The 20326-nt window shown below is 44.4% G+C and overlaps 1 protein-coding gene across 1 annotated transcript; it reads left to right on the plus strand.

Annotated features, from left to right (window-relative positions):
* The first annotated feature begins 37 nt into the window (after positions 1-37).
* On the plus strand, positions 38-20326 carry LOC143482856 (sodium channel protein type 2 subunit alpha-like). Its single transcript, XM_076981421.1, has 24 exons — positions 38-122; positions 1263-1391; positions 2348-2439; positions 2544-2786; positions 3055-3118; positions 5682-5823; positions 6363-6560; positions 6751-6933; positions 7218-7583; positions 7713-7824; positions 8241-8479; positions 9028-9201; positions 10313-10669; positions 12027-12449; positions 12928-13042; positions 13449-13597; positions 13831-14004; positions 14898-15020; positions 15538-15810; positions 16331-16384; positions 16502-16643; positions 16746-16846; positions 16939-17209; positions 17460-20326. Exons 1-24 carry the CDS (start codon positions 52-54, stop codon positions 18683-18685), a joined length of 5421 nt encoding a protein of 1806 aa, XP_076837536.1. The 5' UTR covers positions 38-51; the 3' UTR covers positions 18686-20326.

Here is a 20326-nt window from a genome sequence, read left to right on the forward strand (position 1 = left end):
ATTTTCTGTGAGTTTCCTTAAGTCTACATTACCTTGTTTAGCTTGTTCATAATGTGCACGATTTTGACGAACTGCTTCTTCATGGCAATGTCAGAGCCAGCGCAGTGGACCAAGTATCTGGAGTGAGTACTGCTATTACGTCTTTATAAAGCCTGTATCTTTGATAGAGACTATTCATAACTGTGCCATACATCACAAACCTTTGCAACGGATTATCTGACAGGCTGCATACTGATGTATAGGTATCTGGCACTGAAAGACTATGTGTTTGTGCAGTTAATCAGCTACTGGGTATGTCTTTTCTATGAATAATGCCATTAAAATGGCTATGGGCTGGAAATAAAGTAAGAAATGCAGATAAATCTGGACGTGTAGGTTTCCACTACAAGTAACAGACGTGTAACGTAACCAGAGTGTAAACTGCAGCATCACAGTGTGTGTTCTGATGAAAATGTCCTGTGGTTTGTAAAAGTGCATCGTCATTGTTTTGGCACCTGCTAGGATGCTCCTGTCTGGTCTTTAGTACAGGCCTGGGTAAGAGAAAGGACCACACACACACACACACACACACACACACACACACACAGTCTCCCCCCCGCATGTCACACTGTAACGGAATGCCTTCAGTGATAATCCTGTCAAAGGTTAGAGACACATATAAAATTGGCATATTTTGCCTAAATAATAAAAAGTTAGGAATGTTTAATAAATTAAACCCTCTGCATGTGCCCTGTGTTTCCAAAGTAGGGGATAATTCAAACTGTCCTCAGACTCACCAGAATGGGAACCCGATTACATGAAATTCAGGCTAAATCTGGCATACTGGGATATCTGGCGTATTAACTCAGTCGCCTTGTCCTCTGCTTATATCTATGGATGTAATATCAGGCTGCAAAGCTCAACATGTATTGACCTTTGCTGAATGTGTGCATGGAGCCGATTGGACAGAGAATGCATGCGGCATGCTGATTGGCCAGCACCCGACACCCATCCTCCCACCCATTCCAAGTGGCCAATTACAGAGAGGCGTTTTCCGCATGCTTAAGGGAGTTTCCTTCCATAATGAGTATAACTGCAATCTGACCAGTTACCTGGGTTGAAGGATTTATTCCAGTAGGAAAGATGATTACCCTGAGTGAAACTAATATTCCATGTCAGTGTGGTGCAGTACCTTGTTACTCCACGTGCAACACCATATTCCCTCGTTCTACAGGTTTGGTATTGATGAAACTTCTTGCTCTATATTCTCTGTGCTTGTTCAGATACACATTCACTGGCATTTACACATTTGAATCGCTCATTAAAATCTTGGCGAGAGGACTCTGTGCTGAGCCCTTCACCTTCCTCAGAGATCCGTGGAACTGGCTAGACTTCAGCGTCATCGTCATGGCGTGAGTACTGCACGTTATTCATGCTCATTCTCTCCCGCAAGTGACCCGCTAACGTTTTTACTTTGTCATACACCTCTGCGTCATTGGATGTCTAATTCAAAACGGACCCGTTTCAGGAGGAGAAATGACAGCAGTTGAATTAACCCTTAACTGTAGAATTAATTCTACAGGGGGTTCACTTTTTGGCATGGATTTTACTCTGCTAACGCCACACAGTGACTACATACAGAAAGTCTGGGGATAATACAATGTGAAGTCATTCCATGAGTCGTATGAATCATTGCACTGTCCGTGGTGCTGAAAACGTGACCCGCTCACAATGGAAGTAACTGGGTGTGAGCGTCTGTTTTTGGACATGTGGTAGAGATGGAGAGAGATGGAGAGAGATGCATTATCGTTGGATAAAAAAAAGTCTTGAAAGAGGTGAAAGAGAGGCTGAGATGAAAGAGTGAGTGATGGTTAGCTAAGAGGTGGGCAACAGAACGAGAGGAATGGCAGAAGAGAGAGTGGAGAGAGAGAGGGAGAGAGAGACAGTGTGATTGTATGATTGAGAGGCAGAGATGGAGAGTATTACAGGCGAAAAAAGATGTGAGTGACAAAAACAGAGTGAAAGGAAATTAAATGGTTTGAGAAGGAGAGAGTGAGAGAAGAAGAGAGAGACGGAGGAATGCAGGTATCCAGTATGACATTAGTCCAGTGACCTGTATAATCAGCGCTACAACCTGAGCAAGAAAGAAGAATGGATTAACTATTAGAAACCCCCAGAGAGGAAACCAGGGAGAAAGTGTCAGGGTACATTTATTCTCATAAATTGCTCTGAGTCACTTCAAACTGTATGACGGTAATTTCTCTCTACTCTCCATTTTAATCCTTCTGTTGTTCTTCTTAGTAGATTCTTATGTTCTTGTGAAAGGGGAAACGTGCTCTGACGTGTTTCCTACTCCTGGCCCTCGTAGATACGTGACGGAATTTGTGGACCTCGGCAATGTCTCAGCTTTACGCACCTTCAGAGTCCTACGGGCCCTAAAAACCATCTCTGTGATCCCAGGTAAGGTCGATGGAGCAAAGTGCAAACTTCAAGGTCCTGCTAGTTGTTCTCATTCCCAGGCGACACCTCCACGAGTGTCCTGAGTGCTCATATCCGTCCCGAAGGGTTGAAGACCATTGTGGGAGCTCTGATCCAGTCGGTGAAGAAGCTAGCAGACGTGATGATCCTCACAGTCTTCTGTCTCAGCGTCTTCGCTTTGATCGGGCTCCAGCTCTTTATGGGAACCCTGCGGCAGAAGTGTGTGCGCAGCTCCGCCCACTGTGATAACTCCTCCTACCCGGGGAACGGGACGTTTGTGTGCAATAACAAGACCTGGCACTCCATGAAGGACTTTGTCACCAATGAAGGTATGGCACCTGCTCAAACGGCACATACACCTGCCTCAGGTAGGGCCCACACAGAAGGCACCGTTTATGTCGAAAAACATTTTGGCATTCACATATTCAGGCTACAAAAAAGCACAGAGAAGGGTCATATAGCTAACAAAAATGTTGGTTCCTTCTGTGTGGGAGTGCTCGTCTGAGATTGTGTCACAGAGCTCAGAGGCGATGTCTTCGTGTATGTGTGACTTTACCTCTTCCTGGCACTGAGCTGCACTCTTCTCTTCCTCCTCAGAGAACTTCTACATAATGGAAGGAGCCAAAGATGCCCTCATATGCGGAAACAGCAGCGATGCCGGGTACGTACGAGCTCCCGACCTGCAACGCCACCACGACTTGTGTTTGGACTCGGGCTGCATGTGAAAGGATGTCAGAAATGAAGCAGCAGAGATCACATCTGTAGCACGTTTATGGAAACCTGTGGAAGACAGCTAGGAACTTATTCCAGATTATCTACAGTAGCTTTAGTAGAACTAAACACCGTTTGCTTTCATCTTTCTGATAACCCGTTTAACCGGTTTAGTCTGTCTACCACTGAACTACACATGTGGTTAGTTTTGGTTTAACATCAGATTACACGTAGTCCCAACTCCCCCTTGTTGAGCTTTATCTTCAGGGTGGAACCGTCATGAACCTGTTTGCTCTCTTCATGGCTGGCCTGAACGGGGAGAATGAAACAAAACAAGCATCTCCATTTGGTAGAATAATCCTAAGCAAAAAGGATGTGACTCCGCCCACCGCAATGGTGGAGATGTTGGAAGATGAAACCCAGCACGAAGTCGGGTTTCCTACACCAGTTTGGATTCATGACCGCAGTTAGGATTACTCACTCAATGGCGGCCTACCATTACTGTAATCTAAATGATAATTAAATTTCTGGGAGGCTACACATTTTTTAATTTAATTCTATATTTCATAGGCTTCTCCAGGTCCATGTCTCCTCTCAAAGCACCACCCATACGTGCCGTGTTAATTTAATAATATATAATAATAATATAATAATCATATAATCTCTCAAATCTGAGGGACTCAGAAACCAGAGCCAGAGGACGGTGTCTCTGTTGCCATGGGCGGGGCAGGAGGTTGTTTCTGCTAAACACCCATCTGTTGTGATTTTAAATCCTCAGATGGTTTGACTCAGTTAAACTACCGAGCATGACAAACCTGAGCAGCGTTTGAACAACCGGCAGATGTGGGTGTGATACTGAAAACCCACAATGCCGGGAACCTAAGCACAAACTGATGCGAGACAAACGCATAGATTACTGGTCCAGTTTGGCAGTGACGGTCAGCGTTCACACCGGCGGTGCGAACACCGTCCCGCTGCCCTGCCAGAACCTTCACACTCCTGAAAGAAGGTTCCTCTTATCCCTTTAATTACGTTTCTTAATCAGTGTCATGCAAAGCTTACACATACAATAGGTTCTTAATTGTCAGCATAAAACTTTCAGGGTTTTTTTTCAGGTAATGAAAGTGTTTTGTAAATGCCAGCACGGATAAGAGAGTAGGATCAGAAGTCTTCAGTTGTCCTCTAAATGGCATTTAAAGGATGATGTAACACAGCATGATGTAATTCAGTATGTATTGCATCATCTGGTTAATGTCACTGTACTGAATACAATGTTTATGAAGCATTCTATACAGTGTTTAACGTTTAAACACTGTTTAAACACAGTGCTTAATGTTTAAGGTTTATTATGGTCATCATTTGTTGTGTTTAATATACAGTGCCTTCACAGTTGAGAATAACTTGTTATTGACCACGTCTGACATGGTTATCTGCTCGTATAAGTCATTATATGAGAATCAACAAGACTCCAAAAGTGGCAATTACATCACATCAGATTACTCAGTGCAATCAGAGCTTAAGGGATTGGAGGAGTGGCTTTGACAGAGCAGTCTCTCACACACCCACACAAAAACACACACACACCGCTGATCCCAAGCGACACTCTTACCACAATCTCCAGTGGCAACTGCCTCTGTTACTATAGAGACCCTGAGCACCTCTGTCCTCATAGCAACCCTGTACACATCGGACTAATGCATGGACCTGTTCTCTTCACCTCTGCACACTATCCCTTAACTGTTCACTATCATTCCCTTAACATCCACACTACGTTATTATGGGATTGTTTCTCTGACCTTGACCGGCAGACTGTGCATCACATGGCCATGACTTACTCACAGTGCCTTACTCACAGGTACTGCTGAACATCTGTACTATGTAAACCAATGCTCATATTTTGTGCGTTTTGAGTATTTTAACCAGATGATGAGAAATTGTGCTTGGACTGTTTGGCTAAATTTTTGCATAAACTGTTTTACCTCCATCTCTCCCTCTCTCTCTCTCTCTCTCTCTCTCTCTCTCTGCACTCCATCCCTGTAAGGGATTTACACACACATCCTGACACTGGACTGGTCCTCTCTCCAGAAGCTGATATTTCTATTGCTAAATGATCCTCTCACATCTACACAGCGTTGTCCTCTGTGCTGCCTGTCACTCAAACCTAATGCCACCATGGTAACGAAGAGATGGGATACACCGAGGTCACTATGTTGGGGGGGGTTGCTACACCGCCACGCAACACCCATCTGTCTCATCCTAATCCTCTGTGCACGCAGCCGCAGATGAACGTATCAGGGGTTCCCAATTCATTTCAAACCTAGTGTTGCTTTTTATGCAAAAAACTCCCCCCCCCCCACTCAGCAAACATTATAACAAAGCTATTCTTTAATCACCTGTTTAATGAATCTCTTTCATCTTTAATAATTTGTTAAACTGTAAAGAAAATATCATTTTTATTATCTTCGTTCTAAATATTTACAGCAAGCCTATTTACTATTTCTCGACTTACGCAGAAAGTGTCCCGATGGGTTCGACTGTTTGAAGACGGGCGCCAACCCGAACTATGGCTACACCAGTTTCGACACGTTTGGTTGGGCCTTCCTGGCTCTGTTCCGACTCATGACCCAAGATTACTGGGAGAACCTCTACCACCAGGTAGCACGTCTAGTTCACCACACTAGTGCCCCGTCAACTGTGATTAGCCAACGTCATCAGTAAGCACCTTGAACCTTCTACTCCTGTATTGCACGACACTTTAATCTGGTGATAGTGACTCAAAAACACTCTGATGTTCTCAACCAGTGATTCTTCTGCTCTCCATATTGATATTCATACGCCTTATTTAATGCAGTCTGCACTGTGTCCTTTGCGGGTGCACTTAGCACTTTGTTGCAACATACAACTCTGCACATGTTAAGTGTGTATGTGCATGTGTGTGTGTGTCCCGGTTGTGTACACACAAATTCCTTGTACGTGTGAGCAAACTTGGCAAATAAAGACCGATTCCAATTCCGAACCAGAACCCGGACAAACAGCTGTGCAAAAACAGTGGGAGCCAAAGACACTATCAGTGGGGGGAAATTTTTAAGTTTCCTGTTATTGCTAAATAATGGGACCCGCACATCCAGAAAAGGGCTGTGAGAGTTCTCACAGTCGGCAAACACACCATTAGGTGAACCTCTCCCTGCCGGCAGACTCTCCGCTCGGCCGGTAAGACCTACATGGTCTTCTTCGTCCTGGTTATCTTCCTGGGTTCCTTCTACCTGGTGAACCTGATCCTTGCTGTTGTGGCCATGGCCTACGAGGAGCAGAACCAGGCCTCCATCGCCGAGGCCTGGCAGAAGGAGAAGGAGTTCCAGCTGGCCCTGGAGCTCCTGCGTCAGGAGCAGAGGGTAGGAGCCACCACCGTGGACCACCGTGGACCACTCCATTACTCAGAAGAAAAAAAGCAATAAACATTTGAAATGATGAGCTGTACTCAAACACACGAGTGCTCTTAGTCTCTCAGTCTGATTACAGCATCAAGACGTTATTTAAAGAACGTCGGAGCTGAAATAACTTCTTCGATCCCTTTTCCCCCAGGCGATAGTGAAGCGAAACAGGGAGGCGGAGCTTGCTAGGCTGCAGGAAGTGGCTCCGCCCACGATCAGTCGTACAGCCTCCAGAGAGGGCAGACCCAGGGCCCGATCCAACAGAACCATGTCAGAGGAGACAGAAGAGGACTTGGAGCTCAGGTCACCAAAGTTTGACCTGTTTGATGAGAAGGTGACAATTCTGGAAAAGTTATTTTTAAAGTATGTATGAAAAAAAGAAGTATGTTTTTGACTTTTTGGAATCAAGAAATTTTTTATTGCATACACCAACAACAAATATGTATGTCAATAGGATTCATGAAATTCATGCAAATTAAAAATAAATAATCTTCGTACAATTTAAGCTTCTGAACTTGCTCCAACTACAACTGAATTAATCAGTTCTTCTTCTTCTTCTTCTTCACCACTTCTGTTCTTCGCTGCTTGCTCTCTGGCGCCCTCTCTCTTGCCGTCCAGCCAGTGCACCCTCTCCTGGCCACACTCTCCTCTCACCCCTTGAGCACACGGCGGGGCAGCAGCACCAGCGTCTTCACCTTTTACCAGCGCGACGGCTCCGAGTCCGACCTGCTGGACCACGAGGCCGGCGTGTACGGCGGCGGTGGGAGGAGCCGCGCGGGCTCCGTGGCGACGGCGTGGCGGAAGTGTCGCGCGGGCAGCCTCCGCAGTCACGGCTCCCAGGTCCTAGCTCTCCCCGGGTTCGCCGCCAGCGTCTGTTTGGAGCCCGGTCCGGGTCGCCTCGGCATGGCTGGCTCGGGTTTCTCCGTGCCGACGCCCCTGGCCGCCTGCAGCGCGGAGAAGTGGGGCAAAGTCACAGTCCGCGGGGTAATCGGGATGAGAAGGTCTTCGACGGCAATATGTGTAGCTTTACAGTAGCAGATACTGTGGTAGTCTAGAATACTGTAACAGTTGATTCCAGAGCTGAGGTGGTTAACGATAGACGGTGTGTTCTAGGTCTGCGCCCCCGAAGCCATCAGACACTCACGGGATGTGCAGGACGAAGCTCCGCCCCCTTGTAGGAAACGAGGCCTCAGCTCCATCAGTTTCATTGGTGACGCCATGGACGGTGAGCAGCGTCTCCGCCTCCTGCGGCTCTGACGTCTTGGACTGCCACACCTTTTTTGTGGCTTTGAGAATCAGACGTGGAGCCTGTTGTTGGGGGGGGGGGGGTGTTTCATTTAGGACATGAATATGCATGCATGCGCATTTCTCAAAATCTAATTTCTGCAAAAAAACACCCCTGCAGGTTTGGTCCAGGACTCTATTTCTCAGAAATATCACATTTTTAAATGTTAGCCAACTTGCAGTACTCAAACTGATACGGTGTCTACCATGTCATGATCTAATCAGCACCCCATGAGTAACTACCAGGATGTAACCCCCATGATTCCTGGTTCATCAGAAGCCTGACATAAGGGTAAAATATATATATATATATATATATATGATAATGACCAACATGAATATTCATCTCCATCACAGAGTTGGAGGAGGCGCGTCAGAAATGTCCTCCGTGCTGGTACACGTTTGCTAAGAAGTGCCTCATCTGGATGTGTTCTCCATCGTGGCTGAGACTGAGGGCGGGCGTGAAGATCATGGTGATGGATCCCTTCCTGGATCTAGCCATCACCACCTGCATCGTGCTCAACACACTCTTCATGGCGCTGGAGCACTACCCCATGACAGACGACTTCAACAGCATGCTGAGCATAGGGAACCTGGTGAGATCACGACAGAACAAACCTCCTGAGAGGCCTGTCCGTGCCACTTAGTGTGGCTGTGTCTGCGTGGCTGTGTCCGTGTAGCTGTGTTTAACTACAACATCCTTAATTCAGCAATTATGCCTGCTGGGACTTAGAGCAGAGGTTCTGCGCCAAGCTAATAACATCCTCCATAGGGTTGAGGTGATTTGCATTATGGAACAGTATGGATTAGAGTGTAAGTGTTAATTATGTGGGCAGAGATTATAAGAGCTTGTTACATATAACCTCTAAAGGGCACCTGACTTCCAGTCAAAAGCCATTTAGATTAACTAAGCACATTTCATTGTCTTTCACGCAATAAGCTGTTTAATCCTGTATAAAATGTGTACAAATACACGTATTTCCAGAAGCACACCAATCAGCACTTTACTAGGGGCTCTGACTTGTGTCTGGATTTATCGTAAACAGAGAACTCTCGTAATTTTAGTTCTTCATGGATGTTCTTCATTAATGAAATCCTCTGCTGTGTCTCTGTGATCATTCTCCAACGTCTTGTTCATCTTCAGGTGTTCACAGGCATCTTCACAGCTGAGATGGTGCTGAAGATCGTGGCCCTGGACCCGTACTACTACTTTCAGCAGGGCTGGAACATCTTCGATGGCATTATCGTTTGCTTAAGTCTGATGGAACTTGGCTTATCTAATGTGGAGGGGTTATCTGTGCTCCGATCATTCAGACTGGTGAGGTCACATGACAGCACTGGAAACACCTGTTGCAGTGTTGCAGTTATTAGATACTTCAAAAACTATTAGAGAAATGGCCAAAAGTTAAAAAGCTGTTAACATTTTGATTCAGTGAGTGCATTAATCAAAAAGCTGCAAGTTATAGAAATTAGGATGAAAACAGTAACTAAAACCTTAAAATTACATTCAGATTGGCTAAATGTTTTCAAAATGTTTTACAGTGAATTAAAACACACAACAGTATAGAACAACACACATGCTGTGTGTATGAAGCAAAGCGGTTGTTTATAGCCTCTGTACAAAGACACTGTGCATTATAATGATTAAAATGCTTGACTGGTTTGCTGATCTTTGACACTTGGTGTTTGAGGTAATCCCCCTGACATTTTCCCAACATGTCGCACAAAACATTAAATCTATCTTATATCTTTTCTGTGAGAATCTACTGTTTGATGATCTGGTTTAATATAATATTTTATGATTATTGGATTATTCCAATAATCAACAGAAAAGAAGCTGTTAAGATTTTGAAACTGATAATAAATAATAATAATAATAGCAACAACAGACAATGCATAACAGATCTATTACCAGGTTACCATAGTGTACCAGTTGATTCTGACCTGCTTGAGAGTAGGTAGCCACGTGTGTTGTTTTTCCACGTGTGCCATTCCTACGTGTGCCTTTCCCACATGTGCCATTTCCAATGTGTGCCATTTTCAATGCGTGCCGTTTCCAACATGTGCCGTTTCCAACGTGTGCCATTTCCAACGTGTGCCATTTCCAACGTGTGCCATTCCCACGTGTGCCGTTTCCAACGTGTGCCATTCCCACGTGTGCCGTTTCCAACGTGTGCCGTTTCCAACGTGTGCCGTTTCCAACGTGTGCCATTTCCAACGTGCGTCATTTTCAACGTGCGCTGTTTTCAACGTGCGCTGTTTTCAACGTTCGCCGTTTTCAACGTGTGTCATTTCCAACGTGCGTCATTTCCAACGTGCGCCATTTCCAACGTGTGCCATTTCCAACGTGTGCCGTTTTCAACGTGCGCCATTTCCAACGTGCGTCATTTCCAACGTGTGCCATTTCCATTTCCATGTGCTGATTCCAGCTGCGAGTCTTCAAGCTGGCCAAGTCGTGGCCCACTCTCAACACCCTGATCAAGATCATCGGCAACTCGGTGGGCGCCCTGGGCAACCTGACCCTGGTGCTGGCCATCATCGTCTTCATCTTCGCCGTGGTGGGCATGCAGCTGTTCGGGAAGAGCTACCAGGACTGCGTGTGCAGGATCAGCTCGGACTGTTCGCTGCCACGCTGGCACATGGTAGACTTCTTCCACTCCTTCCTCATCGTCTTCCGCGTGCTGTGTGGCGAGTGGATCGAGACCATGTGGGACTGTATGGAGGTGGCGGGCCAGCCGCTCTGCATCCTGGTCTTCATGCTGGTCATGGTGATCGGAAACCTGGTGGTGAGTCCAAACGTTCTTAATGTACGTAGGTTGTCACGTTGGTCAGTTATCGGCCATTTGAGTACGATGTTTAGTCTTTTAGTGTTATTGGAACTGATAGCTGCTACACACACAAAAAAAAAATACGTGTTATTAACCCTGGAACATTTGTTGTAGCGGTGTGGAAGTCGAAGATCTTTTGAAAAGATCAAATTCAGTGAGTAGCCTCATTGTGCTTGAATCCAATCCAAATTTCACCCCTAGCTACAGACTATTAAGAATGCAAAAGAGCAATAAAACATAAAAACATTTGGTATCATTTCACAACAACAACAAAAAAAGGTTGTTCAGTCTTCAATAAAGTTGTGGTACCAGCTTTGGCACAGATGTGCAAAAACATTTGTCTACACTACACTACCATCCACCACCACTTAAAAGAAGCGAACCCACCAATAAAATGCTTTCCGACACACTCGCACGGACAGAACCCATTTCTTTGAGAGGCTGTCAGCCGCGGCGTGGACGTCACTACAGTACAACCGCCGAGGTCAAGAGCACTTAGCTCACTTAGACTCTCTGCGCCTACTCAGACATGTCAGCACAAGCGGCTGCGTGAATTAAATCGAATGGCTAAGTGTTGACGTTTAAAAAAGAAAAAAAAAACACAGTGCCTCGAATATTCACACCGTTTTTACTGCTATTTAAATACCATAAATTTTTTTTTTGGCAGTTTTGTAAGTTCTCACAGTTTCTTCTATTAATTCCAATAGAATTTCGGTCATTCATTTTCTGTTTCTAATTCTTGGCACCTTGACTGAATGCAAAAAAAAAAAAAGAATTAATTGTACGTCAGCTAGATATTAAATGGTAAATATCAGAGTAGTATAACTTTTCAGTAAGGAATTCATACTATTTGAATTTAATTTAATCTAATCTGAACTCAGTCATAAGGTCAAAGTGTCAGCACGGACAGTTTGTTTACCTATACATACATGTGATGAGAGGAATGTACAGATTATATACTGATGAAAACAAAAGTTCCAAATCCAGTTTGAAAGGGAAACAAGTTCCCTGTTCTGCAGAGGTTGACAGAGAAGCTCTGACTGATTGTGAAGCTTTTGAACCAAATGATTGACTTACAGTGAATTCATCGCACCTCTTAGTATCTGCTCTCCTGTCTTCAAAAGTATCTGAAAATCTATTAATTTATCTAGAAATTTAAAACCATTTGCAGTATTAGCAGCTTGCGTTCATCCTTTAAACCTTAACCATGATTTTTACTGTAATCATTTCTTTTGTGTCTATTTTAAAGACCTGCTTTAGCGTGAGGTCTCGTCAGAAGGTGAAGCTGTAGTCATGTTTCCATGTTGGTCTTCAGGTGCTGAACCTGTTCCTGGCTCTCCTGCTCAGCTCCTTCAGCTCGGACAACCTGTCCGCTCCGGACGAGGACGGTGAGATGAACAACCTCCAGATGGCCATCGCCCGTATCCACGGTGGTCTCACCTGGCTCTTGGCTGCCATCAAAGACTTCTTCAGTGGTGACACAGCCAAGAGCCGTCTCAAGGCTGAGGAGGCCCGGCCGTCTGCACAGGGTCACGGTACCAAAAGCGGCGAATGCAACGGGACCTTCGGGAAGATCGGACGGTACGGAGAAACGTACGTCATACGCGAGGGGGAGGACAGCTACATGACCAATTCCAGCCTGACCGTATGTGTGCCCATCGCACCGGGAGAGTCCGACATGGAGTTTCCTGAGGAGGAAGAGGATGTGGAGATGTCAGAGGATGGAGAAAGCAAAATGGTGAGACATATTGTTCCTACATTCGTTGCTGAAAATGTAGTAGTGAGCCAATGAAACTGACTGTTGGCTTTCGGTTTTTCCTTCTGTGGGTTTTGAGTCTTTATATAATGACAACAACACAATTTTACCTTTTAAAAAGATTTTTTAAAGAATTATTACTTGTCATGATGTTACTGATTCATGCTTTAAATGCAGTTAATATGATTGTTATTGTTTTGATGGTGAGGGAGAGATATCCACCACATGACAGGCAGGTTCAAAGGTCATAAAGACTATATGTTCAAAGGCTTTTGTGTGTCTGCATGTAGAGGCCGTTCCAGATTCAAGTGTATTTAGGATTAAAGAGATGTATCAGTACTTGTCCTGTGTGGTGTTTTTATATGACAGCACCAACGGTTCTACGCTAATAAGATAACCAATCGTGGCTCGTGATTGGCTGAAGTGAACCCCAGGCTCTTCTCTTGCCTCCTTCTGATAGGACGTGGTCAGCCTATCAGAAGGAAGTACCATGGACCTGAGGAAGCCAAGGGAAGAAGACAAGCAGTCGGCCGTGGACCAGGACGCAGAGGAACCCGAGGAGTGCCTTCCTAAGCGTGAGAGAACGATGGCATTCAGATTAACACCCCGGTTCTTGCAGGCCCGCCGAACCGTCCTCCATGTCATAGAGCTCACGTCACTTCATCCACCTTGGGTCACGTGATCCATCAAGGCCTTGTTTAATCAGGAGCAGGGTTGGACTGGGCAGCCATTGATTGAAACAATGTTGGGCGAGATAGTCTTCCTAATAATGTAGGTTATTCTCTTTGCTCCTGCCATATCTGACGGCTTTAGCCCAAATCCCGGTATTACCGCAGAACATGCAAGTATGTGGGCAACCAGCACTGATCTCTGAGCTGGTCACGTTTCCTCTGAACTGGTCACGTTTCCTCTGAGCTGGTCACGTTTCATATTCTCACCCCTCATTCTCAGCCGCTGACTCTAGTTATGGGTTTTGCACAGTCTGCTTGCGCTGCTGTGAACACTGTGAAGTGGACACCACGCAGGGTCTCGCCTGGTGGAGACTGAGGAAGACCTGCTATCAGATCGTAGAGCACAGCTGGTTCGAGACCTTCATCATCTTCATGATCCTGCTCAGCAGTGGTGCCCTGGTGGGATGCTACACACACACACACACACACACACACACACACACACACACACACACACACACACAATCTCAACAGATATTGGAGATTTCTGCCTGTAAATATTCCTTCTGGTTCTCAGCTGTTAAAAACTTGATTTATGCTACATCTTTCTACCCAGCTCCTACTTTACTAGAACTACAAGCAGTTTAACCCTCACCCTGCTACTAAAACAATTTCCTCTTTCTTCCCTTCAGGCATTTGAAGACATTTATATTGAACAGCGGAAGGTCGTGAAAGTGGTACTAGAGTATGCTGACAAAGTGTTCAGTTACATATTTGTGGTGGAGATGTTTCTGAAATGGATTGCATATGGCTTTAGGAGGTACTTCACAAACTACTGGTGCTGGCTGGATTTCCTTATTGTGGATGTGAGTACGACATTTTCCGCCAGTCTAGATCAAGCAGCTTATATGCCAGTGGGGTGTTAGTGCATTAGGTGTTAGTACATTAGGTGTTCGTGAATTAGGTGTTAGTGAATGTGGCACGGTGACATTTGTAATTGTAGGAAATCTAGTCACTGGAGGTCTCCGAGGTAGCGGTCACATCTGCATCATGCAAGCCTGCACTACTGCACTTGTTGTTCCATATAAATCTCTCTCTCTCCCTCCCTCTCTCTTCCTATCTCCCTCTCTCTCTCTCCCTAGAAAAAAACTTTGCATTATGCATCTTATTTGCATATGCATATTATTTGCATAAGTTGTATTACACATTTTTGCAACAATGCACTAATTAAGTTTATAAGGTTCATATGGATTTAGGTTTTTTCATTTGAAGAAAAAAACCATGAAAAAGTAGCATTTTTGTTGGCAATATTTTCTTATTACTTGAAATACAGTATAATATTCTACAGTTAATTTTAAACTACGAAGTTTTACCCTGTGATATTTGAGTTGCTAGGCTAAGAAATGTCTCATGAAGTTGATCTTAATGAGTGTGTTTGTGAGGATGTGATCAAATAGATTCGATGTTGGTGTGCTAGATCATGAAAAATATGCATGGAATTTCCTCAGCAAATGGGACCAGGGCCGGCGCCCCGGCCAGGCCCCCCCCCCCCCCCCCCCACACACACAAATTATATTAATAAAACTAAAAGTACATCCATCCTTCCAAGTTGAATACATTTAAACTACTCACTGTTTTCATTTATCCATGTACTAATGTAGCCCAGATATTCTAAATAAGGCTAGAGTTAGTTGGACTTACTTTGACTTGGACTGTAACCATAATGCTCAGTACATTCTTGCCTGTTCACATTCTACAGGTATCACTGATTAGCTTGGTTGCTAACTCTCTGGGCTACTCTGACTTTGGAGCGATTAAATCCCTGAGAACTCTGAGAGCCCTGAGGCCCCTGAGAGCATTGTCCAGATTTGAAGGAATGCGGGTAAGAATATTTCCTCTTCTCAATCTCCTTGCGGTAATTCACTTGACGGAGACCACTAAGAGAAAAACCTTGACATGATTGTTTATTGTGACCGACACTGCACATGTTTGTTTTGGTTACTGTGCCCACAGAGAACAAAAATAAAGAAAAGAGCTTTGGTATGGGACATCAATATATATTCAACTTTTATCCTAAAATTATATTCGCTCTAAATGTATTTATGGTGCCAGGTGATCCCCAGTATAGTGGGGAGGGGGAATTTTGGTGAATTGTTTTATTGTGACAAAACAAAAAACCAAAAACAATGGCACCATTTTTAATGACGTCCAACAAGTTACTACACATATTTGATATTTGAGCACAACATGGTTGTGACCTCTTTTATTGTTGCGCTGTAGTTTGTCTGCGTGTAACACCATAAGGTCTACCGTGGTAAAATTGGTGTGCAGGATACAAGAGTTGTAGCTGGTTTTGGCGTTGTGTGTTTAGTCTGCCATGGTTTGGTTGTCATGGCCAGGTGGTGGTGAACGCGCTGATCGGGGCCATCCCGTCCATCATGAACGTCCTGCTGGTCTGCCTGATCTTCTGGCTCATCTTCAGTATCATGGGCGTCAACCTTTTTGCCGGCAAGTTCGGGAAGTGCGTCAACAGGACGGGTTATACCCACAATGCCTCGGTGGTGAACAACAGGTCAGAATGCCAGGGCATGAACGACACCCAGTTCTACTGGACCAAAGTGAAGGTCAACTTCGACAACGTGGGCCTGGGTTACCTCGCGCTTCTGCAAGTCGTAAGTTCCCTATTGCCACATTCCGTTTAATTTACCGTTCACCGTTTAAAAATTAGAAATTTACAACCTATTTGTTTTACAAGACGTCCTCTTGGAGAATGGAGGTGATTTGGTGAGGTAGGCATGCAACCGCGCTCTGAGCTGTGCTGAGTCACCTCACCTCCTTCCTGGGCCCAAACCTATCATTTACCTCTGGAAATAGTCTGCTCTCAGTCATTCACAAAAGCATGTAATTGCCTGTTACCAAGGCAATGCCTTCCCATGGTGACCGCATCCTATTGGCTAGTGTATAAACTCTTGGCTGACTCTTTGTCTTCTGAAAGGGTAAATGAAGGGATGCTAAATCTAATTCAGCATCTGATATATACATTTTACACCGTTGTGATTTCTCAGAAACATATTCCTTTTGAGACACTTCGCTCTGAAAGACTTAAATACGTGATTACTGCCCTGCTCTGAAATTAGACCAATTTAAAATAAGCCTGTGTCTTTTTTTCTTTTCCTTTTTTTTTTTGCCAAGGCAACTTTCAAAGGCTGGATGGAAATCATGTATGCTGCTGTGGATTCCCGTGGGGTGAGCATTATTCAGTCCAGAAAAAAATTCAAATGCATCATAGGTTGAAAAATCTGTGCTTTCAAGAGAAAATCAAAATACAGTAGCCGGAGGTGTGTGTTGCTTTCTGCATCACAGGTTGAAGAGCAGCCCATCAGGGAGACCAACCTCTACATGTATTTGTACTTTGTAATCTTCATCATCTTTGGATCATTCTTCACCCTCAATCTATTCATCGGCGTCATTATCGACAACTTCAATCAGCAGAAGAGAAAGATCGGTGTTGACGCGTAACATTTTGGCAAAAATAGTTCAGCTATATATATATGCAAGTGAAATATTTAGTTAAAAATAATGCTAATGTATTTTTTGCAATTGCAAGGTGGACAGGACATTTTTATGACCGAAGAGCAGAAAAAGTATTATAACGCGATGAAAAAGCTGGGCTCGAAAAAACCACAAAAACCCATACCAAGGCCACTGGTAATCAAACTGGTCTCAGCGACACACATTAACTAATTATTAGCTTAGCTTATTAGCGTGTAGCTGCTAACACACTCCTCTGGTCTACACAGAACACACTGCAAGGCTTCTTTTTCGACTTGGTGTCCAAACAAGTCTTCGATATCTCCATCATGGTGATGATCATATTGAACATGGTCACCATGATGTTGGAGACAGATGAGCAGTCTACGCAAATGGAGTTCATCCTGAACAACATCAACCTGGCCTTCATCGTCATCTTCACCGCTGAATGCCTCATCAAAATCGTTGCCCTCCGATACCACTTCTTCACCATCAGCTGGAACATCTTTGACTTTGTGGTGGTCATCCTTTCGATTGGTGGTTGGTACAGGCACAATTTTAACCTACCGGAATTACAGATTCAATTACAACAGTGAGCTGTAGTAATGCAGGCTTCAAAGTATGAAGCTTTACTCCACTGGTAAAATTTTTGAAAATTGAACATTTTGATGAAAATTGAAAATTTTGTAGAAAATTTTAAATTTTGCTGAACTTGCTATACTATCATGAACTCAATGTTTTCGTTTTAAATTGTATAAATTTTATATTTGATCCTCATGTCTCCTCACAGGAATCGTCCTGGCTGATATTATCGAAAAATACTTTGTGAGCCCGACTTTGTTCCGCGTGATCCGATTGGCCAGAATAGGACGAGTTCTCAGGCTCATACGCGCAGCCAAAGGAATAAGGACGCTGCTCTTCGCCTTAATGATGTCACTGCCGGCGCTGTTCAACATCGGTCTCCTTCTGTTCCTCGTCATGTTTATTTACGCCATTTTTGGCATGGCCAACTTTGCCTATGTGAAAAAACAGGGGGGGATTGATGACATGTTCAACTTTGAGACTTTCGGAAACAGCATGATATGCCTGTTCCAGGTGACCACCTCCGCCGGCTGGGACAACCTTCTTGATCCCATCCTGAACAACTCGCCAGAGGAATGCGATCCGCATGTAATTAACACAGGAACCAACACGAAGGGCAACTGTGGAAACCCTTCAGTGGGCATCACCTTCTTCGTTAGTTATATCATCATCTCATTCCTTATTGTTGTGAACATGTACATCGCCATCATTCTGGAGAACTTCAGTGTGGCCACAGAGGAGAGCACTGAACCTCTCACTGAAGATGACTTTGAGATGTTCTACGAGGTGTGGGAGAAGTTTGATGTGGAGGCCACACACTTTATCGAGTTCTCCAAGCTGTCCAGCTTTGCAGATGCACTATCAGATCCCTTGCGCATCGCAAAGCCCAACAAGATCAAACTGATCTCCATGGATCTGCCCATGGTGAGCGGAGACAAGATCCACTGTCTGGACATCCTGTTCGCCTTCACCAAACGCGTCTTGGGTGAGTCGGGCGAGATGGATGCCCTCAAACAGCAGATGGAGGAGAAGTTCATGATGGCCAATCCTTCTAAGATCTCCTACCAGCCCATTACCACCACACTGCGTCGCAAGCAAGAGGAGGTGTCAGCCGTCGTGATCCAGCGTGCATACAGGAGGCATCTGGTCAGGCAGCGGATGAAACATGCCTCTTTCCTCCACCAACAAACAGGCCAGGTTACAGCTAGAGATGTAGGGGACTCACCAGCCAAAGAAGGGCTCATAGCATGTATGACTGAAGAGCACTACACCACTGCAGAGGAACCGGTCAAGAACCCTGTGCAACCATCTCCTCCTCCTTACGAGACCTTGGCTCCCAGCAACCTGTTCCAAATTCTGATACCACAACCTATTGCCAATTCACACTGCAAGTCTTGTATCTCTGTAGACACTTACGCGGAGACCTTTCTTTAGGAACGACATTTTTAGGTATATATGAAAAATCAAATTTGAATTTTTTGCGTGCCGTGTTAGGAAGGACATTTTCCAATTATGGAAACATTTGTCGTTCCAGGCACACATGAAAGAAGCATTGCAATTTTAATGAAATTTGAATATTGGAATAAAACATTGGAATATGCAATAGTGCACACAACATAATCACTGAACGCTTATATTTCTAAAATTTCCTTAGCACATATTATTTGTAATTCTACTATGTTTAGTCAGCAATGTCAAAATATATGAATAATAGTGCGGCAGGATGGTCAAAAGATATCAGTGGACAGGTGAGGTGAAAGGTCAAACCAGTCCATACTGATTGCAGATTCAATTACTTTTTGACTGGCATTTGCATCTGTACATCTATATAACTTGATGGATTTGTAGTATAACGTATTTATACAGAGGATAATTATATACAGTATTTGGTCAAAGTGTGTGAACCAACACACCTACACGAACTTGTTGGACATGCCATTCTAAAAACATGGACACCAATATGGCGTTATTCCACATCTTTTGATTGGTATAACAGACACCACTCTTCTGGGAAGGCTTGCCACAAGATGTGAGAGTGTCTGGGATATTGCCCGTTCAGTCAAGAGAGCATTTGTAAGGTCATTCACCAATGTTGGAGATGAAGGTCTGGTGAAGTTCTAGTTCATCCCTCAGGGATTCAGAGGGGTTAAGATGGGGGCTCCGTGCAGCCTACTGGATTGCACCACACCCAACTCGTCATACTATTTATTTATGGAACAGGAACACAGTCATGCTAGAACATGAAAAGGCCTTCCACAAACCTCGAAGCCCATTTCAGGAAACTCCCGACACACAGTGTTAATGGAGCTCTTAGAAGCAGCGTGGAACTCTTTGGAACTGTAGTGAGTGATGCAACAAAGGACTGATGATTCCATGCAGAGCTGCTTTTGATTCTAGATGATTCCATTTCTCAGCAGTAACACTAAGCAGTTGACCGGAGAAGATCTAACAGGACAGAAATCTAACAAAGGGATGTTAGGCAAAGCGTCCAAATGTTTGGCCTTTTATAACAGTGCCACAGTAAAGTCCATGTGCTTTTCAGTATGACCCATTCTACTACCAGTGTTTCTCTATGGGGATAACATGGTTATGTGTATTTTTATGTTGTGTCTTAGCAAGGGGCATGCCTGAAACACCTCAACTTGATATTTAGGAGGGACGTCCAGGTACGTTTGGCCATATAGTGAAAACACGAGACAACAACATGTAACTGGTTCCTGTGTAGTCTGTGGGAGTAGGGGGAGAATATCTTTTTTTTTTTTAGACTGAGCTCTAAGAGGTAAACTACATTTTATATGGACATATATTCAGTAGCTCATTTTAATGAGCAAAGTCCATTACTAGTCTCATAATGGAGAGTGCATTCTGCAAACAATGAGGACTGGCTTTACGTTCCAGAGGTGCGGAAGCGTACAAGTGTGTTCCTCTTGGTTTCATGGACCAGAACATCTCAGTGTGGTTGAGTCTGAGACACCATTGTAAGCAATACTCCAAAACCCAGTTAATGTGCTTAGACTACTGTTACACACCAGTCCCATATTCTACCCCACACATTATTTTTATTATCCAAGAATT

This window comes from Brachyhypopomus gauderio, chromosome 19, assembly GCF_052324685.1.
Source record: "Brachyhypopomus gauderio isolate BG-103 chromosome 19, BGAUD_0.2, whole genome shotgun sequence".
In the NCBI taxonomy this organism is placed as follows: domain Eukaryota; kingdom Metazoa; phylum Chordata; class Actinopteri; order Gymnotiformes; family Hypopomidae; genus Brachyhypopomus; species Brachyhypopomus gauderio.